Raw genomic sequence first — 26576 nt, 5'->3', positions numbered from 1 at the left:
GAACGGTCGATTTGCCCATTTTTAAGATTCAAAACAGGTAGAAACAAATTAAAATGACATGTAAAATAAGCACGCATGCTTGAACAAGCCAGCGCACGCTGGCTGGGTGACAGAACACGCCGCCTGCCTGCGACACAACAACGCCCACAAGCATGCATATTCAGGCGACATATGCGCTTGTGGGCTCGTGTTCTTTGGATTTGGAATAACAAAGGTCTTAATTAAACTTGCGAAGCGTCTAATATTAATGGCCTGTGTCAATCCCGCGTTCAAACGATTACTCCCTGTCACAGCCGAGTTCAAAAAGATGGCTTTTATTTTGGTCTGTGTGATGATGGGTCTTTGATGTCAACACTGAGCAGACTCCTCTCTCTCTCTCTCTCTCTCTCTCTCTCTCTCTCTCTCTCTCTCTCTCTCTCTCTCTCTCTCGTGCGCGCTCTTACTCTATCTCAATCTCCCTCTCAGATATTGCGTTGTGCTTATAATTAAAACATACTTTCAACCAATTCAACTTCCTATAAAGGAATTAATCTCCGTGCAACATTTGTTAAACCTATGCCTGATTTTCATTCAACTATTGTGTGTGGGTGAGTAGAAGCGACAGACGGTTCCCTTGGTTTCTCCATATCAACATCTGTGATGCCTGTCAGCAACCTAACCCCTTCCTACACTGAAGCATCGGTCCCCTTGCCCATCCGTCATGCTGTTTGTGTACATGTACCTGTGTGTGTGTCTGTGTTTGTGTACATATTCGTGTGTGTGTTTGTGTACATGAACTTCTGTGTGTTTTTGAGTACATATACGTGTTTGTGTGTGTGTTTGTGTACATGTACCTGTGTGTGTTTGTGTACATGTACCTGTGTGTCTGTGTTTTTGTACATGTGTGTGTTTGCGTGCATGAACTTGTGTGTTTTTGAGTACATATACGTTTGTGTGAGTGTTTGTGTACATGTATGTGTGTGTGTTTGTGTATGTGTGTTTTTGTGTACATATACGTGTGTGTGTGACTTTGTGTGTGCGTTTGTGTAAATGTACGTGTGTGTGTGTGTGTGTGCAGTTGTTTCGTGCAGAGTCGTAGAGGACATCTTACTTCCTCTCTAAAAACCTCCCTAGCTCATCTGGCGAGCCCTCCTCCATGATGGGGGCCTCGGTAGAGGTAGAGCCTGCCTGGTTAGGGGCTGTGTTCCACCGCAGGGCTGGGCTAGGGGCACAGCCAAGAGCCACTCAGCAAGCTTCAGATAAGACCTCTGCTGGATCTCTCTGCTTACCCCTGCACACTACACCGCCACGAGACCCCGATGTGAGCCATCTCGGTCGGGCGCTCTCGTCAGATTTTGTGGATCGCAGAAATTGTAACGGAAAGATGAGCGAATGAGATTTTCTCAACAAGTTTGGTCCGAGTGGGTGTGTTGTTACTGCACATCGTGTGGCTGGCTGTGCCTTTGCGTCCCTGCCTTGATTGCAACGACACGCACGTAAGCAGACACACACGTCGCACACGCACGCATATCATTTTTATTTATGCTCACAAACGAGCAGTAATTCTTGAACACAAACATGAACAGATGCAAACCTCTGCAGGACACACACACAGCTGCACACGTATCGCAATCAAATCACAATCAAGGCATACGCCGTTTAAACACACGTACACAAACACATATACACCTCACATTCAAATTAATGACCATTTCAAACCGCAATCGCTGAAGGCAAAACATCCCCTGGCCGAGGACAGAGCGGAGAATAGCCCGGGCGACGAGGAAAGTAGAAACTACGCCCTGCTTGACCCCCTTAACATTCACCGCTTCCCCGCTGATTCTCCTGTGACGCTGCGATGCTTTTTACAGCTTAATGTGCAAAGTGTCGCCACCCCCCCCCCCCCCCCCCCCCCCCCCACCATAATGTTCTTTATCGCGACGTGCGTGAGCGGGCTGAAACCTCCGCAGGCTGGGCTCACTCAGCAGGGCCGCTTATCTCTCTGTGGGCACGTCTGAAAAACTAACGCTCAAACAACATCTCCTTCTTTATTTATGTTTAGCCGTCGCCTCCTCTTCCTCAGCTCTCTTTGAGAGGGCGGGGGCGGTGGGGGGCGGGGGCTATTGGTGCGTTTAATTAGCTGGTCCTGGCACCGCTCTTATCTGCGTGCATTTCCTCCTGTGAGGAGGAGTGAACGCAGCAGGAAGCCGCCCGGTCTCTGATGATATCGGGGGCGGGGGGGGGAGGACGTAAGCGAGAGAGAGGCTGTGTTTAGGCGGAGGCCGGCCACCGTGCGAGGCGGTCCTCTGGGAGAGAAGAGGACTGGCTGTGGCTCCTCAGCACTCTGCAGGCTCACAAGTGATAGTTTGGAGGAACATCTCAAGTGACAGACGCCCACTAGCTCAAATCTGGGTGATGGGGGGGATGTTTACTTTTGCTTTAAATGTTTTACAACCCTTCCTGGTACTGGGGCTGAGGCTCTTGACCTTTAAGGACAAAGTGTCTGTAAAAACCTGTGTACAAGACTGGCCTTTGTTTAAATGAAACACATTTGTGATAGTCGTCTTCCGAAATATCCATCTTGCCGCTTGCACGTTATTTACAAATGTTTATCTTGGGAAGAGTCGATCCGTAACACAACAGGGCGCACTGAGTAAATCGGCCCCTCGCACCATCTGGTTCCTGGCATAGGCACAGAGCAGTCTCCCCCAAGACGCTTAAGCATTGTCTAACTTCTGGATCGGATATTAGCACCTAGCTAATCAGGATACATCCCTGCCTCTCACTCTGATATGGTAGCCTATTTGTCAGTGCGTATGTTTGCTTTGACAACAGGTGTGCGTTTGTTTGACTGTGTATGTGTGTGTGTGTTTGTGTGCGTTTGTGTGTATGTTGATATGCGAAGATAATAGTGCGCGGCTAGTGTGCACAATCAGCTTGTGCATAAAAGGGTGTTGTTTATTGTGGATCAAATAAATCTACTTATCCTGAAAGAGGCAGCTGTGTGTGCGTGTGTCTGTGCGCGAGCGTGTGTGCGCCTGCGTGTGTGCGATAAAGAGAGAAATGGAGCGAGAGAGAGAGGGAAGAGGGACAGGAGAGAGCAAGATGCAAGAAGGGAGGTCAGAGCAGAGGGAGGCATTGATTGCTGATTGCCGTGGTGTGTGTGGAAGAGGACATTCGGTGACATCGTGGCGAGATGTGTATCAGTGAGGGAAGATGACATCGCAGGGCAGCATCTGGGACATTAGCTCTCTGCTCTCCCCCTCTCTATATCTCTCCCTATATACCCTTTTTATATGCTATTTTATTCTCCTTTTCTGTTCCATCCGACAAAATAAGGCATGTGGACTCCAGACAAGGCGGGCTTTCCATGGCCACTTATGCACCATCTGTATGGAGCATCTATAGGCTCCTGCATACACGACCTGATTGGTTGTGTCTCACAGACACCCTGTTTCAATCATTTACTGATTTTCTTATTCATTCACCCCTGTGCAGTGTGTTGTAACGCACAACGGTACACACACGCTTGCAAACACGCACACACACACGCACGCACACACTCATACAAAGGCTACGATGACCTTCATTGTTCTGTGTTTCTCACACCGAGTACGTAAACATATACAGGTACGCAAGGTTTATACACGCGACGCATGTATTCACGCACACGCAACACAACACCTATGCAGGCACGCAAGGTGTATACACGCGATGCATGTATACACGCACACCAATTGTAAACAAGTCTTTCTCACATGTCAAAAAACAACATGTTGAGAAAACAGACACGCAAATCACATGGGTGCACGCACACACACACACACACACACACACACACACACACACACACACACACACACACACACACACACAGAACGCTGCTTTATTTTTAGCCGTTCTTTCAGTCCTGACCTACATCACAGCATGAATAACACAGTGGGGAGATGCATGGAGGAAGATGAGCACAGAAGAGAGATAGCGAGAGGAGGGGGGAGAGGGAAAAGAAGACGGATGGATGGGACAATGGATGGTGATTCAGTGAAAAGGTGAGCGCAGAGAAAAGAAGGAAAACAGAACACGGCGTTTGAAATGACAGCCCCAGTTCTGTCAGCCGACGTCACCAGGGACCACCCCACAGAGGTTATCCAAGGGAGCACATTAACACGTGTGTGTGTGTACACACACTCACACACAAACACACACGGATGCACCCGCACACGCGTACACACCTGTGCACACACACACACACACATCAATGTTCACATGTACACAAAAGCACACGTACACACATACACTTATACACACACGTGTTGGGGCCACATTGGGAGATAAAGCGCCACACTTGACAGGGAAGGCTTTTATACTAAAGCTGACAATAGAAGCTCCCTGCCTCCTTCCCAGCCTTTGAATTATTGAATGGCTGTGTCAGAAACATCTGGGGCCATAATCAAACCTTGAAGTACACTCCCTGAACCCATGGGTGTCTCCTCCTCCTCCACCGCCGCCGCCTGCAAAATAAAGACAATCTAGCGATTATCTCTCCAGTCTGGAGTCCGACGAACCCGAAGGCAATCCAGCCGCTGTTCATTGAACTCAAAGGGCTCGGATAAGCACGGAGTTTGTTTGCTCATTTCGACGCGCTCGATCAATGTGTTTTGTTTCAGGACGGAGGCCAGATAGCTTATGTTGTTGTGTACGTGGGAGCCGTCCGGATATTCCACCTGGGCTCCCGGTAACATTAAACCCCGCTGGAACCGAGCCGGGAAAATGTGTACATTTTCGAATGCGGGTCAATCAAACACACGCGGCTCACACCTGCATGGGCGCCGGGCGGCTGCACGGCCACCCATGGGACACACGGCACAAGAGGCGGCTCTCACAGAGATGCTCTGCCTGCACTACCAGGTCGTCCCGACCCAACAAAGGGTCCCTGAAGTAGTGGCAAGGATGTCGCCTGCTGGCAAAAGGCCACAGGCAGTGCTATGCATGTGAACACGCACACACACAGTCATCGCACACACACATGCACTAAGACACACACACATGCACCCACACACACACACACAAACAGAGACACAGAGACACGCACAGACCAAGACACACACACCCCCTGTGACACTTTACACTTGTGTGGCTCACACTTAAACGTGCAGACCCCCCCCCTCCCCGCCCGGATTGCGGTGGAAACTCTCCCGGTCGTCCTCGACTTTCAAGGGACATTAGCAAGGCAAAGACTGTGACGTGTTCCCCGTGTTAAGAGAGAGAGGGGCGGTAATGTTTCACGATGTTGCCTATTAGACACCGCCACTCGTCAGTACACCCTGCCCCCACAGTGTCCGTACTCCGTCACTCTTTAAAATACCTCTTCTCCTGTCCCTTCTGCTGTTCTCTGCCCTATCAGCATCATCACCTTTCTTACTCCCATCACATTTACATTTAGGGCCTTTTAAAGACTCTTTTTTTTTTCCAACGCGACCTACAATTAATATATTTGTCAGAAGAAAAAATATATCGCTGTCGGTACAGTAAGGATGTCCATAGAACCCAGTGCCAAGCTCTTGTAATCGCTAGGTTAACCCATTCACCGTACAACAAAGATAGCTGGGATAAGATGCTACACAATACTAAGTACTATTCATATGTGCCAGGATGTAAAACATACAATAACTTCGAAAGAGGTTTGTGTAGGGGGGTCTGAACAAGTGAGTCTTGAGTCTTTTGCGGAAGCTGGTGTAGACTCTCCTTCCCACTTCTCCGTCCAACCATGTAATGTCTTGTTCGGTCCTGACCTGACCTGACCTGTACTGTCCTGTACTGTCCTGTCTGTTCTTCTCCTGTCCTAACCCTCAATTGGCGAGGGTTAGTACCTTTGGTAGCCTCTTATAATACAACAGACTGCCCAGACTGTGTACTTATCTGTGTATTTGACGACTTGGTTGCCCTCATATTATTTAAAATGCTTTCGTAGTCCAAACGACCTCCTTATCCGGCCTCATTTTCTTTGCTTATTCTCGCCGTTAACATCTCTATATAAATAAGTATAGAATCTGTGTTTTTTGGCCGCAACGGAGCTTTGGAAAAAGCTTTGTTGACAGGGCCTTTCCATCGCTTCGTGTAAACACAGTTTGCAACAAGGGCAACAGCCCCGTCGGTGTGCTGCTGCCACCACACTCCTGCTTTCACCGAGCCGTTTCCCACCCAGGTACCTTCCACCGGCTGTTGGTCCAGCACGTTGGCTCACAGAGTCCTAATGCACCTCTCGTCTCTGTGTGTGTTTGTGTCCCTCAGATATCGACGAGTGCGCCACCCAGATGCACTACTGCCAGTCCAACACAGCCTGCGTCAACCTCCCTGGCAGCCACCGCTGCGACTGCCTCCCAGGCTTCATCAGAGTGGATGAATACTCCTGCACCGGTAAGTCGTGCACGCACGCACGCACGCACACGCACACGCACACGCGCACACACACACACAAAGACACACTCAAAGACACACACACACAAAGACACACTTAAAGACACACACACTCAAACACACACACACTCAAACACACACACACACAGTCAAACACACACACACACACACACACTCAAAGACACACACACACACACTCAAAGACATACACACACACACTCAAAAAGACCGACATTGACACACTCACACAAAGCCAAAAGTCCTGCCATCTATTCCGCTGCCAGGTGATTTGCGACTCTGCTTGTACCTCTGGGTGACTTTCACAGACAAACCCAGCTGGTTCACAGAAAATACCCGGGATGACTTTAACTTTATGAACCAGCAAGTTGTCCCTTTGAACAAACAGACACACACACACACACACACACACACACACACACACACACACACACACACACACACACACACACACACACACACACACACATAGCACTTCAAATGCAAGCTTGTACACTAAACCTTTATGAACATGGCGAATACGATTTCTGTTATTCTATTGATATTGTGTTTATTGTGCGCTCCGAGCTGTCTGCATTCGGGTCGTTAATCTGCAATAAAATCTCTGAAACCTCCATGCTGTCAGCCTGTCCAGAACTGACATGTTATTGGGTGACCATCGACCAGCCCTGGCCTTAGGTCAGTGCTGAGCCGCGATAGCCACACCTGTGGGACGGAGTCTGTGTTTGCTGTGGGCATCTCTCTTTTCGCGGTGGTTTTTTCTGCGTCTCAGCTCCACTGCAAACGGCTTCGAGGTAGAGATGTTCCGATACCATTTTTTTCCTTTGCGATACCGATTCCGTTTCCTGAACCTCAGTGTCGGCCGATACTGAGTATATACCGATACAGCATCCAGCCTTGTTTCTACTAACAGAACTGGCATCGGATCGGTGCATAGACTTACGTACTCGGCGATACCCGATGTTAGGCAGTATTTGAGGAATTTCCGATATTTCGGAAAAACTCTACTTCTAGGTGACCTTCAACATCATCTGCTGATCACCTTCAACATCACAATGGTAGTTGTGATCACCACTGTGAAGTTTACCCCCTTCCCCCCCTCACACTGTTTAATTTGAACGAAAGCAGGTGTAAGCCGTGGCTGCTGACTGTGTCCACTCCCGCCAGTCTCTCTGCACTTAGCAGGCAGCCGGTGCCGCCACGGTGGAGGAAAAAGTGTTGTTTAATTAGCTCTGTGTTGGCGGCGGCGCCGGAATGGGTGTCTGTGGACAATCAATCCATTTCGCCCGCTTGTACAACCTGGCTGCTGACACCGGGTCCAAGCTCTGTAGAACACCCCGGAATAGTCTCTTCGTCTGCCAGAACAGATGTATACTCCACCTTCCTGACTTCGCTCACTTTCCTACCTCCCGCTCTCTCGCTCACTCGCTCTCTCTCTCTCTCTCTCTGTCCCTCCCGCTAACTTTCTTTCGCTCTTGCTCTCTCGCTCTCGCTCTCTCTCTTTCTCTCTCTCTCTCTCTCTCTCTCTCTCTCTCTCTCTCTCTCTCTCTCTCTCTCTCTCTCTTTCTCTTTCTCTTTCTCTTTCTCTCGCTCTCTCTGGCTCTCTGGCTCTCTCTCTCTTACTCTGCTCTTTAATTCTATTCCATCTTCCGCCCCCCTTTCTCGGTATGTAAAAACGTCGCCCAAATTGTCCCCTCCTGCTTATGCTGCTTCTCTTCTTTCTTCCCCCGAGTGAGTCGGAAAGCTGACTTAGTTTTCCCGAGTGGATACTGTCACAGAATGTGTCTTTCGCTCTCAAACGGCATTGTTAGCGCTCATCCTGCCTTAGCAGAACGATAAAAAGATTACGTACTGCTGACGTCCGCAATAAAACATGGCTGTGTAATCATTTTTTCTCTCATGCTCACAAATGTCTACCCGGCTTATTACAATAGATAAGCTCTGGTGCCATAGCCTCCTCCATCCAAAGCCTCTATGGAGCTGGTTCCTGTTCCTTTGACCCGTTTAATCAACGATTAGAATGGATTTGCCCATTGTATATTTTTCTGAGGGACAGTGTCACACATAAAAAGAAACGTTGCACGATACTCTCCTTAGATTTTCCTTGGCATGTTTGCCAATGAACATCCTTAGTTATCTCTCATCAGTGTCAAGGATTGTGTCATTACAGGCTATATGAAATACCACAGAAAGTCAGTGTACGCAAACTAATTGTTGTACTCAATCTTTGTTGTATACGGGGAATGGGTTAACCTAACAATTGTAAGTGCTTGGCACTTGGTTCTATGAGTATCCTTATTGCACTGACGGAAATATAAATATTTCTCTTTCTTCTGACAAATGTACTTATTGTAGGTCGCTTTGAGTATAGCGTCTGCTTTTGGGGGCGGCATGTGGCTCAGGAGGTGGAGCGGATTGGCTGGTAAACGGAAGGTTGCTAGTTCGATCCCCGGCTCCTCCTAGCTGAGGGTCAAGAAATCCCTGAGCTAGGCACCTCACCCTGATTGCTCCCGACGACCTGGCTGTTGCCTCGGCTGACTCCATCGTCGGTGTGTGAATGTGTGCATGAATGGTTGTAAGTTGCTTTGGATAAAAGCGTCTCGGAAAACTCCGGCGCTGGCGGAGGTTACCGTGGGTCTTGAACTCCAACCACGGCGGTGCTCGGGGTCTGACGCCGTCGCGTCTAGCGCCTTGATCTCGTCCGGCTCGCGTAAAAGGAGTTCAATACATGTGTGAGGCAAGAGGTGCACACGCCGAGACTGATAAAAAGCACTCATACGCTCGCACAGCGAGCGGTAAGTTCCACCGCTGACGTCAATTATGCAGTAGTGCTGCTCTTCAACTCGGATGGCATCAAAAGGGGAATATGTCAGTCCACAGGTACACGCATGCACAGCTACAGATATACACCTACACGCACACCTACACGCACACCTGCGCCCTCGTGTCTCACCCCCGCGGCTCTCACCACACGGCCGAAGGGAATGCACGCGTTCACTTTGATATCACAGTCTTTACAACTCACTACTCGGGGGGGGCAATAGACAATCGCCTATTGCAGCTGTGTCCTTACACACACGCCAAACAAATTACTGTACTGCTCGGATGACTCGCACACACCGAGCCAACGGCCAGCCGGCCTTTGATTTGGATTTATTTTGTGCTGCTCACTCTCTACTCTACCTCTCGCCTGCCCCTTCTCAAATCTTCTTTATCTCTCTTCCACTGTCCCTGACGTTGTCCCTACCCTTTCTCTATCTTGTGCCTCTCTCTCTCTCTCTCTCTCTCTCTCTCTCTCTCTCTCTCTCTCTCTCTCTCTCTCTCTCTCTCTCTCTCTTACTCTCCATCTCTCTTTCTTTTCCTCTCCTTCTCGGTCTCTTTTTCTCTGTCTTTCTTTCTCGGTCTCGCTCTCGCTCTCTCACTGTCTCTCTGTCTTTTTCTCTCTCTGCACTCTCTCTCACTCTCACTCTCACTCTCTCTCTCTCTCACTCTCACTCTCACTCTCTCTCTCTCTCGCCTCTCTCTCGCCTCTCTCTCTGCCACCCACCATCTCCCTGGTAGAGCGTGTCCTTTGTGAAGCCTGTGCCCTGGCTGTAAACAATACTGGGCTGCGGTAATTACAGTTCCACTTGATTTCCCCTCCATGGAAGGAAGGAGGGAGGCAGGTCCAGAAAAAATATGGAAAGGGAGCCATGGCAGATCCGTGTGTGTGTGTGTGTGTGTGTGTGTGTGTGTGTGTGTGTGTGTGTGTGTGTGTGTGTGTGTGTGTGTGTGTGTGTGTGTGTGTGTGTACGTGTGTGTGTGTGTGTACGTGTGTACGTGTGTGTGTGTACGTGTGTGTGTCTTTGGAGGCTGCCAGAAAGAAGAAGGGTGTTTGCTGGCATGTGCACTATCCTCTTTTAAAAATGTCACCGTAGCTCCGCTCCACAACAGAAGCTTCTTCGCTTCGCCTTGAAATGTGGCGGAGGTTTGAAAATACCAAAATAACAGCAGTCTCTTCTGCTGCATCCCGAGTGCAGCCTCACACCTCTGGTCAGAGGTTATGAAGATGTTTGTCCTGGGTGGACGGCGCTGGTGTGTCCTGTCTCTACTGTACGGCTCAGAGCGTAGATAACGGTTACCGGTCAAACCCGCTCCGTGCTTATCTTGTTCACAGCTCTGTTCTTTCCCAGGTTAAGCATGTAGAGATAAGACTCTGGGTCGGCGGTAAGACTGTTCAAAACGGAGCGATAGAATCTCTCCCGTCGGCCCTCGTTCCCCCAGGTACACGCACGCTCCCAGCCGGCTGTGTGCACCACTGTAATAATCCACAATAATCATATCCGTAAGCACTAGCCTGTTTACTGAATACAGGTATCGAAAACAATGTTTTTTGATTGGCTGGAATTAGTGATGGGTGGCACATGGCGGGTGACATTGCCTGACACTAATTTCAGCCAATCATGGAAGCGAAATTGCAGTAGATTGTCTTTCACTAGAGAGAGTGCGCTTCCATTTTTAGCGTTGGTTTAAAGACTGAAGCATGGGATAGTTTCCATTAACGACGCATGTTGAATGTAGACCAACATTGCTGTTATTCTCATTAATAAATCACTCTACTATCCTGCCTGCTTGGTGAGGTACCCAAAACATGAAGTAAACCTCCATCCACAGTCTCTCAGACTGTTTCCCCTGACTCCAATAGACCAATTTCATCCCCCCCCTGCCATGTGAATGTACAATGGTTTTTCCTGCATTGTACCACAACATTTCGCCAAGCAATCCTGTTCGTGGATGCGTGTTACGGCTTGTAAGGTGGACCGTGGGGCTTCCGGAGACCCCCCGTCATTTCATGCAACAGCTGCTACATTTATGCTACAAAAATGATACCGTTGGGGAAAGTGGGGTATTTTCCTTCCCGGGCACATTATATGTTTAATGAAATTTTAATCATAATCAATTCCAATTATGCCTTGAATGGACGGGGGGCTCAGGTGTGAAGAGAGTGGAAACCCTGGCAACCTTCACTGTTTACATTAACTTTTCAAAATGGAGGTCAAGTCGCCTGGCTGTGGCTCTGCGCCAGACAATTTGGAGAGCCGATCAAACACAGTTAGGGGCCGAGAGAGCTACGGTTCTCTCTTCCTTATCTCTCTCCCTCTGTCCCTCCCTCTCTTACTCTCTCTTTATTACTCCCCATCTCTCTTTCTTTTCCTCTCCCTCTCGGTCTCTTTTTCTCTGTCTTTCTCTCTCTTTCTCGGTCTCTCGCTCTCTCACTGTCTCTCTGTCTTTCTCTCTCTCTCTCTCTCTCTCTCTCTCTCTCTCTCTCTCTCTCTCTCTCTCTCTCTGTCTCTGTCTCTCTCTCTTTCTTTCCGTCTCTCTCTCTCTTTTCGTCTCTCTCTCTCTCTCTCTCTCTCTCTCTCTCTCTCTCTCTCTCTCTCTCTCTCTCTCTCTCTCTTTCCCTCTCTCTCTTTCCCTCTCTCTTTCCCCCTCTCTCTCTCTCTCTCTCTCTCTCTCTCTCTCTCCCACTCTCTCTCTCTCTCTCTCTCTCTCTCTCTCTCTCTCTCTCTCTCTCTCACTCTGGGTCTCTCTTCCATTCGTAATTGCCTCGGAGAATCTGTGCTTTCATATTTGGCCATGAGGACATGATGTAAAGAAAGCAGTTCCCCTTGCACAGCAGCACCGGGTGAAGGCGTGTGCGGAGAAGTCATGCTTCAAATTACACTGCATTCTCTTACACAAGGCATTCTGCCCTGGTTCTCTGAGGTTTCCTTTGATGCACACCCGCTCCCTCCCAATGAATTCCCCTCTCTCTCTCTCTCTCTCTCTCTCTCTCTCTCTCTCTCTCTCTCTCTCTCTCCAGTCCCTCTCCACAAAAGCCTCTTTCTCCCTGAGATTGAAACTAAGTGTGCTGGCCGGCTGCTATGGCTGTTTACTGACGTAACATTAATAGAACTTGACTTCATTAATGCCCACTTTTGCCTTCTTCTTTACATTTTATCAGGTCGCAAATGGGTTGCGTCCTCATGCCCCGGTCGCAGCCATTAAAAGAATATGAACCATGTAGTGAGATACGAAAAGGCCAGATCGTACAATATTTGCTCACTGGTGGTTGTAAACCGGAGATGTGAAGACGTGGACAAATAAGCAATTTAATGAAAAAGCACATCCTGTTTAATAAACATGACGGTGAGCCTCCCAGTATTTAATGGTGCGCGTGTCATTTAATGGAATAGATGTCATAAAGCATCTCCACCTTGACGTGAAGTGGGTCCCAGCAACCAAAAAAACCTGATTGGATTACCCCAGCAGAAATCCTGAAATCATTGGTGTTCATCTGAACGCAGATGCATGCCCTCCAAACCAAATTACTATGACATGTCATCAATCCATACAGCCCCCCCCCCCCCCCCCCCTGCCATAACAGGGAGAGATCTCTGCAGAGTGCACATCTAGTCAGGGCAGAAAGACAGGTCTCAGAAATAATTTCATCTTCGCATCTCCTCGAGGTCTACGGTAGTTTGAGATTGAGAGCCGATGGAACGCTCTACAAATTAACTATGAATAGGTGACTATGGTATTGGCTTGGCTCAAGTATTTACTCATGCATCGCCTCTGTCTCCTTGTCAAGCGAGAGGGAAAGGGGAACCATTAAAAGTGTTTAGTAAAAACAATTATTTAGCTTCCTTTTAAGTGTTTGCAGAAAGAAAACGATGCATCCATTCAACACGTTGCGATGTTGAAGCATGTGTGAGTGTGCGTCTATCTGTAGCTACAAGACACCCCCGGATCGGCACCGTGAACAAGCAGGGAGGGGGGAAGGCTTTTTAGCAAGCGTTTTCTCTATCTCCGTTGTAAAAGAGAAGATAGGCAGCGGCTGTCAACAGTCAGGGGGGAGGGGGTCGCCCAGGTGCAGCAAATAAATACAGATGAATATTATGATTGACACCAGAAGTGTGAGCTTGTTCGCTGAAAAAAAAAAATAGTGAAAGTGAATATCACTGTGGACTTGAGTTTTCTTAAGCGCAGGCTAGAATTGAAAAGCTTCAACAGCGATCTGCAGCCATAGAAGGAGGCGCCATAACAGCCGGTGGAGATATAATGTATGGGGGAGAGGAGATGGCTCGGCACATTAAAGAACTCTGGATAAGAGGGAGGCTATCTAGTGGCTCCCTGTGGTGACTTGAATTGAATTGAAAAGCTGCATTGTTAGCATGTGAGGCTAATAACCGTACTCCACTGGTTCGTTGCTCATTATTCAAATACATTCAAGTGACAAAACCTGGTAACTTAAAGGGCATGCGCTGCATATAAATGATCCAACACTTCATTGGAACTTGCTTAGTATTCCCCTGCATATAAACTCGTATTATTCTTCTTTTACTTGTTTTATCCTGTTTATTAAATCTTATCTCTGCTAAGCTTTTTATAGCCGAGCTGATCTCGTCTCCTACAGCCTGAAGTCATCCGTATATGACACAATGCCTCCGTCGTTTTAATTAGTTCCTCTTGTCTTTCTGTCTCCTTTCATGACAACGCCGCTAAGAAAAACAAACAACACCGCCAGACCTGTTACCGTTAAAGATAGAACAGCATTTTGCCCACACCTGTGTTGCTATCTTTTCCCGGATGTACTATTCTACGATTTTCTACTATTTTCTATTTTAAACAACATCACCGTGGCAGCTGCCTGAGGCCGAAGCTAACCCTGGTAGCATGCTAGCAGGCGTATGTGCTGCCTTATTACTAGCGTGCCACCGGCTACAACTGAAGTTATAACCAAGTGGGTGCTACCCACTGGTGGTGGTTGGTGAGGTCCCCCCCTCCACTGTCAAGCACTTTGGCGACTTGAAAAGCGCTATATAAATTCAATGATTATTATTATTATAACTGAAATTACAATAAAAAATCTGTAGCACTACAAGACAGAGCCATGCCCCCCCCCCACCCCCCGCTCTCGTACCCTGTGCCCAATGGCCCGGACAGTGCACCGAGTGTGTCGCGGCGGGTTTCGATTTGAGCCTCTGATTTGCCGTTTTGATGTCACCGCCCTCCGGGAGGTCAAGGGTCGCTGGCGTCTGGCGTGGCGCGGCGATCACCCCACCGCGACCCTCTCGTCAGGCCTGCCTCTGCCCCCTCCCTCGACGCCCCTCACTTCACCTCCCCCCCGATCTCCGTATCCGCAGTGGGCCTGGCGCGGTCGCTTTAGCGTTTTCCTTTAAGTGCTTTTCTCGTTGAACCCGTTGAATCAACTCGGCTCATCGCTGCGTCCAATTATTCTTTTTTTTTTCACGATAAATTCCACTAAAAAGAAATATTCCTATTAAATATTAACCACTCGTGGAAGGCTCCCTCTAGACCGTCTGGAGCATTTGGTGGACCCGTGTTGCGGATATGAAATCCCAAGCATACGAAATTGCTGCGTCCCCACAAATAAATCCACGAGAAATGTATAATTTCCAGAGTTGTTTACCTTGTTTAATGGTGCCGCTGAGACGCCATCTAAACTACAGTCGTATCTTTCCTCCTTCGTTTGCCATTTTCTTTCCGTCTTTACGGTCTCGTCCACCTGAGGCTGCCTGCATATTTAAACATGTGTCTCTTTCTTCATGTCGCTCCCATTAATGGTGAACACGTCCCCCCCCACCCTCTCCATAAACTGTTAGGACGTAGCCCGCACGCCGCTCTCGCTAACCTCCGCTTTATAGGTCAGCGTGCAGCGAGGAAGCCGCTCACTCAGAGAGCGAGAGCGAGCGAGGGAGAGTGCGGGGGAAACGAAGGCTGGATCATGTCTAACAGTGGCTTCAGGGCGCAGCGAGATGCCGCTCGTTAATTAACGGGAAATGCATAAGTTATGACTTCCGTGGCGTTCTGCATACCGATGAGCCCGTCGCCGCATGGGGGAACAAAGTGTTCGTAAACACGGCGAACGGTCCAGGACTTCACTGGTGCAGACCCGCACGGCAGTGGGGGGGGGTAAAGCCAAGAGAAGCCCCTTCACGGTTGCTGGAGGAGTGGGAGGGCTGTCGTGGGTTAACATTCGTTTGCGTTACATATTGTTGTGAGAACAGTTCCGCTGTTAATTCCCCCCTAGAAAGCAGAGCCATGGTCCTCTAATAACCTAACTGCAGCACAATTAATGTCAGTGCAGTGCTTGAGCTTACGTCAATAAACAAAGTACTACTAATCCCACATGCATCAGCCACAGCAGCATACAGAGTTAATGTTGTTCTAGTTCGGATTGGTTTTAACGCGGTAGGACTCAGACTTCCCGTTAACAGTGGAGTGCAGGGGTGGCCTTAAGTCAATTGGACGCACAGCCTCGTTAGGTTTCTACTCCAGGAGAGCGGGGCTTAAGTGGAACACGCTGACGACGTGTCACATTAAACACTCTTATATACTACAGTGGCCGTTAATTGCGCCGGGAAACAGCGCGACACGTGCATTATCGTACCCAACCTCACACAAAAGAGCCTTTTTACCTTTTACTCTCAGCCCGGAATCGACATGAAGACCTTAATCATGTATCTCGCTGAGGGTCTTAAATCTGAGCTAGCGCTGGAGAATCTTTGAGGCCGACCTTAGTCAAGGCCGTCGGCAGCTGCTTATCTGAAAGCAGAGACTTTCTAAAACGCCGTTTTTCTCGCGGCCTGCTAATAATTTAGAAGGGGCCAGTTAGCACTTGACGGTTTCAAGTCTGAATTTTCACAGATGGGGTTTCAGAAGGATCTCATAGGTGCTCTCTTCAACTCTCTCTCCTTTCTTCATCTTGGCTCCCTCCTCGCTCCTTATCCAAGTCACCCTGATGGCCTCAGGCAAACATGACAGCCGTACCTGACCCACCTCTCTCTCTCTCTCTCTCTCTCTCTCTCTCTCTCTCGTCCTCAGAGCGTGACGAGTGCGCCGCCGGCCAGAGCTCCTGCGACGACAACGCCATTTGCACCAACACCATCCGAGGCCACCTGTGCACCTGCAAGCCCGGCTACGTGGGCAACGGCACCACCTGCAGAGGTAAGGAGTCCCGTCCGTCCAGGCGTCCGCCCTCTCATCCTGCTCCACGGTACCCCCCCCCCCCCCCCTCGACCTCACCCATCACCTAACCAGGACACCAGCTGCTCTCTGAGATGATTGGAATTGATCGAGGGTCTGTCGGTGCGGGCTCCGGACTGGCCTCCGCCCTCCTCCCTGCCTCTGACAGCCCCCCCCCCACTGCCCCGATGGCCCTGTCCCCGCCCCGCTCACACCCCGGACCCCCGCCTTACCTCCGTCATCATGTCACAACTGGCCTTGGCACCCTGCTAACTGCCATGAGGGTTAAGGCAAGGATTCATCCATCCGTCACATTGTGTGTGTTAGTGTGCGTGTGTGTGTGTGCGCGTGTGTGTCAGTGCGTGTGTGCATGTACACGTGTGTGGGTGTGTGTCTGTGCGTCTGTGCATGTACACGTGTGTGTGTGTGTGTGTGTATGTGGGTGTGTGTGTTTGTGTGCAGCTTCATGTACACGTATTTGTGCGGGCACATGTTGTACGTACGTGCGTGCATGTCAATCCATTAATCATCTCGAAGGTATCTGTTATCTGTTTGAGACCCCTTGTCAGGAGCTTCTCACTCTGTCTTTGTCCAATTACCGCCGCGAACGCAATTAGTGTTCTTAGAATGGCCAAATACGAAATCCGAGGAGAAAAGTACTTTGAACAAATGTAGCACAGCACACTTAGTATAGCCGTCAGCCTCTGAGCGCAGCACCATTGGTACTTCCAGTAACCACTGGATTCCAGTTCTCAAATCCATAATGCAGACAGTGTCCAGTTGTGTGCCTGTACAAAGAAGAAAAGGCCTAGGCTAGGTGGGTAGGCTTGTAACATCAACCCCGCTCCATGCAGAGTGAACACTTAGGGAGAATGGTATACACGGCCATTTAAAGGACCGTCACAAGAGGTGGCAGGCCGTGATTCACAGATGTCATGTCTCAATTGCCATGTCGTGCATGCTGTTCCTAAAGGGTCCGGTCTGGCTGGGGTCCTGTGGCACATAGCTTCACTACCTTCACACAGTTCTAAATAGCATTTCCCTCAATTTAAAGTCACCTCAGTAAACCAGTGTTTCCCAAGCTCAGGGTCAGGACCTTACTTACGAGCGCTTGCAGGGTCCTAGATTGAAACCTGCAGCCAGCAAGTCGATAGGTTCGACCATTTGGCAGCTGAAGAAATGCAGGCTTACATATTGAAACAAAAGCATGCCCGGTCGATTTCCCCGAGAGACGAAACTCGAATAGTAAGCATTGTACCCGGGCCCCTTGACGTGCCCGTGAAACCACGGGGGACCACTGCCTTCCCCCGGCTGGCCCTCCTTTGAAATAGTTCTTACTTAGTGGGGCAAGGAAAACAAGTGAATCAGAGTCGGAATCAGAAGTACCCGGTTGAAATCGGGTCATGTCACAGCTGCTCCCATTCTAGAATATAAATACATCTTTAAGCATGGCAAATGCTAAGAAAATTATTTAAAAGATAATAATAGGAAATATGTTGAATTCAGTGCATTATGCCACAATATGTTACAAATAGCATTAGTCCTTCCATATGTAACACCTCAACGAATAGGACCATCACAGAAGTTGACCGAGACCAGGAGAGCGCTGGGGCAGGCAAGGCCCTTGTCTCGGTAATAGCCCGGGCATTAGGATGGGCGGCAGGTGGTCTTTAGGGTCCAGGGTGGAATCGATGTCATTTGCAAAGTGCCTTCCTCACTACTCCAGCTTCTGGATCCTCTACCGCTCGTCGTTGCACCAGAGGATGAAAAAAAAAAAAGGAGCACAACTTTTTAACTGCCGACTCAACGTTATTTATTAGCCTGGAATGAACACGTAGAGGGTGAGAATAGGGAGGGCTGCAACTTAACTCATTAAGGTTCTGCTAATCAGCAAACCAACAGTGTAGTCCGCGGAGCACACAGTTCAGAGACACTCCCCCTCCCTGCAGAATAATCCGGATCGTTGTCATCCGCTGCGTATTTATCATCGAAAACGCGTGGGAAAAATCGTACACCGGACTCATATTTTATTAACGCCATTAAACCGTTTGCCGCATTTTTACCTCTCAGATTCTGGCCAATTAGTATGGCGGCGAGGAGCGAGTTGAAGGTATCAGCCGCTCTTTTCCCCCACCCCACCCTAGAGAGCTCATTACGGCATGATGGCAGCGGCGTCGGAGAATCGACCAGCGCTGCCTCAGTCTCGGTCCCCTCGTATATCCCCCCCCCCCCCCCCTTGGGACCAGGGGACTTAGTCTGAGAACCAGTGTAGCTCCTAATGTTAATAAGGCAGAGGGAAAACACTTTGCTGCCTTTGAGGAATCGCTTCCAGTCGGCCCGCAGATATGTGATTGGCTCCGTGTGTAAAAAGGCCGAACAGATTGGGAGACCCCGTTCCCCAAGCAGCCCCTACACCTGAGAGAGGACGCATGTTTCTCTCCACCTCAAACCTGCCGTGTGATTGCGTTGATGTGATTTTTTTTTTGGAGGGCTGTTGCAAGTGGTGTCTCGACGCCTCGATGCGTTCTGAGAGGTGCAAACCGATGCATTATGGCGACCGTAATTGTAGTTTGAGAGGGTTTACTGCGTTGCTCACTCCGGTATCGCCATGGATACAACGTAGTAGATAATCATTATTTATCTGAAACGTCCACAACCTCGCTCAGGCCTTCGTTTTCCAAACAGAGGAACACCCCCTAGCACCGTTATTTCCATGCTGTGTCATACCCCATACCCAATACCCCATATCCCATACCCCTACTGAAATGGCACTCTGTCCACCGGTGGTCTGTTGAACAACCATCTCCCAGGATGGTTGTTCTGGTCGTGGCATGTCATGGTAATGGCAAAATATGAAATACAATGAGAAAGGTACTATGAACAAATGTCGCAAAGCACACAGTAGAGCCATTTAAAGGGGTGATATTATGTCGCCGGGGGTGAGTGTGAATCGGCCATTACAAGCCGATTGAAAATCAGCCCTTCCCAGTGCCTTAGTGACAATCACTAGTGGGCGTGTCCACTTTTAATATGTATGCTGGATAGATCAGTCCACCAGTCTACCCAGTAGACTGTGGCAAATTATGCGTAGCTATACATCGTATATCTAGGTGGACACGCCCACTGGAGATATCACAAGGGTACAGGGAAAGGCAGATGTTCAAAGGCCTTGTAGTGGCTGATCACACTCACACCTGGTGGCATGATATCAGCACTTAAAAGGACAGCTCTGGTTGTTGTTGTTGTCGTGGCGGTGTGACGGGGACCCCCGTCCAGATCCCCCTCTCGGTCAGTCCTTCTGCGGTGGCTCTACAGACCCTCGCCTCTCGAGTCTCCGATCGGCGGTATGCAACGAGGACTCGGTCCATCCGTCAGTCCACCCCCGCTGGCCCACTCCCCCTCCTGCCCGATTACGCCGTGCCTCGGAACGCCATTACGGGAGAGTAATTATGGGTAATATAGTCGCAGGAGCCGCGGTGGCGTGGGCCCTTCAGCGGCTCTGAGCACACGCCGGGCCGGCCCTCCTGCTGATAGTGTGAACACAGACGACGGTGGAGAGCAGTTAGCGTAGCCCCGGGGCCCCAAGCTGCTCCACCCACAGGCGGTCCCGCGTATCAGAGCTTTTGTTATCTGGGATAAAGGTGATTGAATCTATGTTTACTGTGGGCTTTATTTTTATCCGGCTCCCTTCCACCTGCTCCTCATCCATATCCTCATAACTAGGCGAGCGCTCGGCTAGCTAGCTACCCCGGATGTGTGTCCTGTATTTACACACCTCCATACACCCTCCCCCTCGACGACCCTAGACACTAAACTAGCCCATGGCTGACCTGCCCCGGTATGCGCCCTGACAGAGAGAATGGCCCGGGCACATTAAGAGTGTCCCCCTCTTCTCAGGAGCCTGTTTTATAGCTGTTGATCCTCAGGGATGACCGAATGTAAGGAGTAACCACCGGATTAGGCTCACAATCTGACTCTACCTTCTCCTCCCTTCCTCCCATCACTCTCAGATCTCTCTTTCGTCCCTCTCTCTCTCTCTCTCACCCCTCTGTCCCTCTCTCGCCCCTCTGTCCCATTCTCTTGTCCCACTCTCCCCGCTGCCCCTCTCTCTTGTGTCTCTCTCTCTCTCTGTCTCTGTCCCTCTCTCGTCCTTCTCTCTCTCGTCCCTCTCTCTCGTCCCTCTCTCTGTCTCTTTCTCTCGTCTCTCTCTCATCCCTCCCGCTCTGTCTCTCTCTCTGTCCCTCTCTCTGTGTTTCTCTCGTCCCTCTCTCTCTCGTCTCTTTCTCTCTCTCATCCCTCCCTCTCTGTCCCTCTCTCGTGCCTCTCCGTCTTTCTCTCGTCCCTCTCTCTCTCTCTCGTCTCTCTCTCTCTCTCATCCCTCTCTCTCTCTCCCTCACTCTCTCTCGTCTCTCTCTCTCTCTCTCATCCCTCCCTCTCTGTCTCTCTCTCTCATCCCTCTCTCTCTCGTCCTTGTATCAGCCCTTCTGTATCACAGCCTGCCACCACCTTACCACCAGGAGTTATATTCATGTCCTACTTCTCTGTTCTCCCAGAGTCCAGCGTTATTTCATGTGTTCTGAAGCCCACAGCCTCACCGCAGAAGTTCAATCACAACAGAACCAAAGATTACGGATCAGCGCGGCTCCCATTGCGGGCCTAATGATTATCCCGCTATTGCTAAGCCTTTGTGTGGCCCAGAATGAGCAGGATAATCTTGTTAATGGGTTATTTCATTCCTTACGACTGGTTTGTGTAGACAAAGAGCCTCTTTTTCCCTTTCAAATCGAGAGGATTTGAGTAGCGAAGCTAAACAGCCTCATAGCAGCACAAAGGCCTCGCTCTCAGCCAATCACGCTCCGGTACTGCAGCCAGCGAGCGGCGCACTGTAAAGCGATATCGCAGTAATGATGTAGAGAGCATTGAGGGGGGGGGGGGGGGGGAGAGAGAGGGAGGACTGAAGCCAGCAGGAGGGGATTCTACGGTCATATGCGCAGCCACGTGGTCTCAAGTATTCAAGGTTTCAGTTCTCTGTTTACATAATTATTGCTTCCTAGACGCTCCTTTTTTTTGTATAGCAACAACACATTTAGCAGTTATGCTAATGTGTAGTTTTCTGCTTGGAGGCATAGTGTTTTACAACATTTAATTGGCTGAACACTACAGTACATGGAAGGCATAATTAATTGCAAATGCTGGATTTCGGGGGGGAGGTTGTTTCAGAGCTTTGTAGAAATTATCATTTGAGGACTTTTTTTTTGTCTTTGCCTAGTGTTATTTTTAGCCGTGTCGTGGCACAGGGAGAATTAAATGATTTTGATATAGATGTATCAAAACGGAATCTTCCAAGCAATTAACGTGATTATCTGCTGACATAAAACGTCCCTTCTGTCCCTGCGTCTGTAGTATGAAATTAAACTCAAACATTCACTTTTTTATTTTCGCTGTAATATTCTATAAACATACTGCCACTTTATGTGCAAGTGTGCACGACCTTGCTTTAAAGTACCATAGCGTTGTCTTAACTGACGCTGCTGTTAATTAGCCATTACGGTTAGACACCCAGAGCGAAGCCCATTGACTCCGTCATGTCATGTTGGTGTGACCCATGCCAGCAGAGACTCATAATTAGCAGTCACTCCCTGCTACACTAAAGACAGATTGCCCAGCGTTTAGTTAAAGTTGCATCAGTGCTTTTACGTTCGCTTCTTTACATGCCATAGGGGGAGGCGTCAATTGTCATCTCTCGAGCCATGTGTGACATTTGACTGATTCCCAGCTTTTTACATCCCTGGGGTTTGATGGTCTAGTGAAGCGATGCAGACACCAATTCAGGTCAAAGTTCTGCAGGGTCCTCAAGCCAAAGTATTATCATGTGTTTAATAAATACACTAAGGGATTGGCTATTGTATGATGTGTGCTTCTTATACAGCGCATGCAACGTGTGGGTTCAGATGCCTCAGGCTAAACTATTAGCCTGTTATTACAGCCACAGAACATGTGCATTTGCATTTACATTAAGGGCATTCAGCAGATGCTTTTAGCAAAAAAAATAATTAGATAGGTACATTGTTCAGGAGTAGGAGAAACGGCTGTCGGTACAGTACGGCTATGAAGAGTCTAGGTGAACTCTGAAGAAGTGCAACCATGAGCTCATGCACTCATGAACAGTCAGAACACACACACACCACCTACTACCAAAAAGCGTTCCCATTCTTTTCACTCGGTTATTCTGCCAGGTATCCAGCCTTGACACTGAATTAGGGGGAAACGTAGAAATTTGTCCTCGATTTCAGAGTAATTCAATAGCATGCTATACATTTTATTGAAAGGATGAAATTGATTTGCTATGTAATCGTGTAAAACTAGCAAGACAGGCACACAGTGATTCAATCTATTTACTCCTCAAAGAAGAGGAGACGTAAGTGCATTCAAATCTCAAAAGAGGAACTTTGATGAGTGCAATTTCAATGTATATTGGAGTGTAACGATTTCATTAGATTTTGCCGGATGAAAGCAAATTTCGAGAGCAGACTATGTAGTTGGGGTTTATGAACAGAAACACAATTTCATTACCCGGTGCACTATAACTTACTGAAACAGGGGGAGTATAAATTGCAGCCTTGGCTAACGCTGGTTGGGTGCGGAGAAGTGAGAGTGTTGGGGTGTGACTGACTGTGACAGCCTGAAGGATTGACCGAAGGACTTGGCATTTTCTCTGAAACACTGGAGCTCAGATCTATGGACTCCTTCTGATTTATGTCAGGTTCCAGGGCTCTTCCCTCCACAAGTGGAAGGCTAAAAAGCACTCGGTACACTCTAAAAAACACTTGGAACAAGAGAAGCATCGCACCTCCTGCACAGCCAGCTGCCCCTGAACTACGAGAGAAGGTTCTACACTTCAGCTCTACCAAAACACAATTTCCGTTCCGTCACTTCGTATGAGCTGTGTACAGTCACCAGTTAACAGATTCCAGAGCGAGAATAATAAGAACATGAAATGAACAACACCGACAAGCAGAAAAAAAATATGAATTTGTTTCTAAAGAATTCGACAAAGCAATACCCAAAACTTAACAGAACAAGATATTCTCCATAGGAAGTCCCTTCCTCTCCCTCGCCTCTCACCACTAAACCCCTGTTGATGAAATGGATATCTCTACCTCCGAAGCATGCGCAGAGTTCCGCCCCCCTCCCCCCAATAATGCACATAATGAACAACCCGTTCCCGGTGTTCGGTGTGGGATGAGAACCCCTGGGAAGAGGGACATATTTGCCCGTGTGTGGGCGCCGTCTCTGTAGTGATGTAAACGCCTTGCATTGCTGTAGAATTCATTCGGGAGCTTGGGACAATCCCTCCCCGTTACTCGGGAGAGGCAGCTACTACACTAACTCAAGACTTCAAGGTAAGATCTGCGTCATTGATGCCATCATCCATCGGCTTGGCCCATCTCACAGGGTCTCCTGTTTCACTTCCCTTTGTCAATCCATCACCCCCACCGTCTCGTCCCTCCCAGGACTCTGCGGCTTTTACAAGGCAGGATGAGGCCCAGTATTGTTCCTTTAACGGTGTCGGACAGGTTAGATGCATAGCCTGTGCTTACCTAGTTGGCTTGAGCTCACCTAGTTTGTGCTCTGCCCTGCCCAAGCCTCACCTGTGCCAAGTCCGCAGCTCCCTGGCCACAACTGCAACCTAGCCAAACCTCCCTGGCCACACCCCTTGCCTAGTAAGAGGTTTTGCCATCTTGAGGACTTTATAGTAAGAGGTGTGGCCAGGGTGCAGGTGTGTTCAGGGAGGGTGTGGCCAGGGTGCAGGTGTGGCCAGGGCGAGGCAGTGTAGCCCCTGGAAGCGCCCTGTCTGTAGTGTGTTTACCCTGTTCGGAGCTCACTTCATCTCTCAGACCATTGTATGCTTGTTTGTGTTGAGTGGCCTCTCTGCACAGATAGTGCTTTTCCTTTATACTGTTTTCTACCTATTTCCAAGTTAATCTTTTTAATTACGCCGTCAATTCAGTTCAAAGAATTTCCAACCCACTTTCTCCATCTCTTTCTCTCGGTCACAAACCTGGCTGCGACGGGTACATTGGCAAGTAGCTCTTGTTTGTGGATAATTGCGGCGGCATTTTGGTTTTCTAGTGTTGTTCAAGTGTTATATCAAATGACAAATGACTGTGATTCCAAGGCAATATTACACAAGAGGGTGTGCTTATCTGTCATTATTGGCGAGACAGTGATGCTGTTAGGAACGAGGTGCGTGTACAGAGGTCTGCGAGCAAGCATTACTGAAGTGCGATTATACCGCAGTTACCAAATAAATTATTACGTGGCCATTCGCTTTCAGAATAACTCACTTTCGCTGGTCGTATTTTAGGTTCCGTGGAAACACATGGGTCTCGGCTTAAACCTGGAAAACCAGTCACAACCGTAGACTCCTATGCAACACAACCGATTGTTTACTACCCCAGCAAGTATACCAGGAAACCTAGAAACGGAGTTCTTTCCTTGTCCCTGCTGAGTAGAGTCAGCTAACTTTAGAGTGATGTCCCTGACTGAATGAATACCACACATATTAACCCGAAAATGTGTTGCAAGATCAATCTTGTTACAGCTATAGTTATTCACTGTGAATCTAATTTTTTTCTGTGAACAGATTTTGCTGCTATGTCTGTGAATTTCCAGTGCATTAGCCAGTGATATTGTGGAATAGGTTGGATCAATGGCGGCATTATATTCACAGTTGCTATGTCTGAGATACCTGTGGTGTAATAGAGATTGGATCGCTAATGCTACTCAGTTCCATGGACAGAAGGGCGATGAAATGTTGCAGAATGAGGCTGTTGGCACATTCTGGATGAATACAGTTCAGAGATGATCACCTTGCTCATTCTCATCGCCTGAATTGTGCAAGTTTCAGTTTTTCTAATTGCTCAAATTGCTCCACTCAATTGACTCTTGGAAATCCCTGAGCTAACATTTGGTTAGAGTTAAAGAGTTATGGTATGGACATATGTTCATACCGATACGTATTAATGCCCTGAGCAAACGTAGTGGTTTGGATGGCTGTTTAATCCTGAATGTCAGTCTGTTTATCTCCCCACAGTGTGTTACTGTATGCTTATGACACGCTGATGGGGAGGTTAATACGGGCCATCTCATTTGATCACATGATCTGTCAGGTGTTATAACCAACCCCATCCCCTGATGCCTGCCGGCCACATCCAACATGCCTGCCCGGCTGCGTCTTATCCAGCGAACACGGCACACCTCTCCGCGGCAGACCGAGATTTATCAGCCAAACTAAAAGTGTGCTGGCGACAACACCGATATCATCTCAGCGCCATGCCTCCTCTGTCGGTCCCCTCAGCCTCCAAGGGAAGGAGGGAAGGGAGCGAGGAGCCAATAACCGAGGCATTAAGGAGGCTCCTCACGCGGAACCGGCAAGGACATCGCCGCGCTCGGCATCCCTCCCCTCTGATAGGCTCACGGCCCGCGACTGTTGGCCGATTGAATACTGATAAAAAATCCCTCCAACTCCGGCATGAACAATGAGCTGATGTCTGCCACATGCTGAATCCCTCCAGGAAAGTGGGATGATGGGGGGGGGGGGGGGGGGGGATGTGTCGACCGGGAAACGTCGATGAGTTAGCGTGCTATATCCGGGGCGGTCGAGGCTAACCCCGACGTGAATCACTGCAGTGTGCTGAGAATATCCACACTGCTTCGTATTGTCTGTGTTTTTCCTGCTCCTGACACAGGGTTCAGGCATTGGCCGGGCTTTTTGCCAGCGTAATACATTATTAATACGCGTAATACAGCGCTCAGGGACGGCCTCATCATATGTCCTGACAGCAGGGCTTATCGGAATCACATGAACCACCTCGACCCGGTATCTGCAGACTCTTAACTGACACATCGCACAGCCCCTGCTGTTTGCTGGAGAGCTATCTCAGACTGTTGCTAATGAAATCCCGGCCCATCTGTTGACACCTCTGACATTGATACCCACACCGCCATTACTCTTCACTTAGAGCCAGCGTAACGCTCAACCCGCTGGAATAACAGTCCTCCAGAAATGTTTGAGCGTAATGCTGCTGGATTGTGACTGGTACTAACTAGCTGTTTTGTAAAGGTTTTTTTTTTTTTTAAGAACCTTGAAC

General features: G+C 48.9%; 1 protein-coding gene across 1 annotated transcript in view; it reads left to right on the top strand.

The window, feature by feature from the left end:
• Positions 1 to 26576, top strand: part of LOC115558186 (protein kinase C-binding protein NELL1) — a gene marked incomplete in the record, with an annotated part of 136883 nt that overhangs the window by 84364 nt on the left and 25943 nt on the right. Inside the window, 2 exon segments of the mRNA XM_030376067.1 lie at positions 6271 to 6396; positions 16282 to 16404. Coding sequence (XP_030231927.1) covers positions 6271 to 6396; positions 16282 to 16404 — 249 coding nt within the window.

This window comes from Gadus morhua, chromosome 14 (assembly GCF_902167405.1).
Source record: "Gadus morhua chromosome 14, gadMor3.0, whole genome shotgun sequence".
NCBI lineage: Eukaryota > Metazoa > Chordata > Actinopteri > Gadiformes > Gadidae > Gadus > Gadus morhua.
Note: the sequence above shows the minus strand (reverse complement) of the source record. Positions and strands in the feature narration are given on the sequence as shown.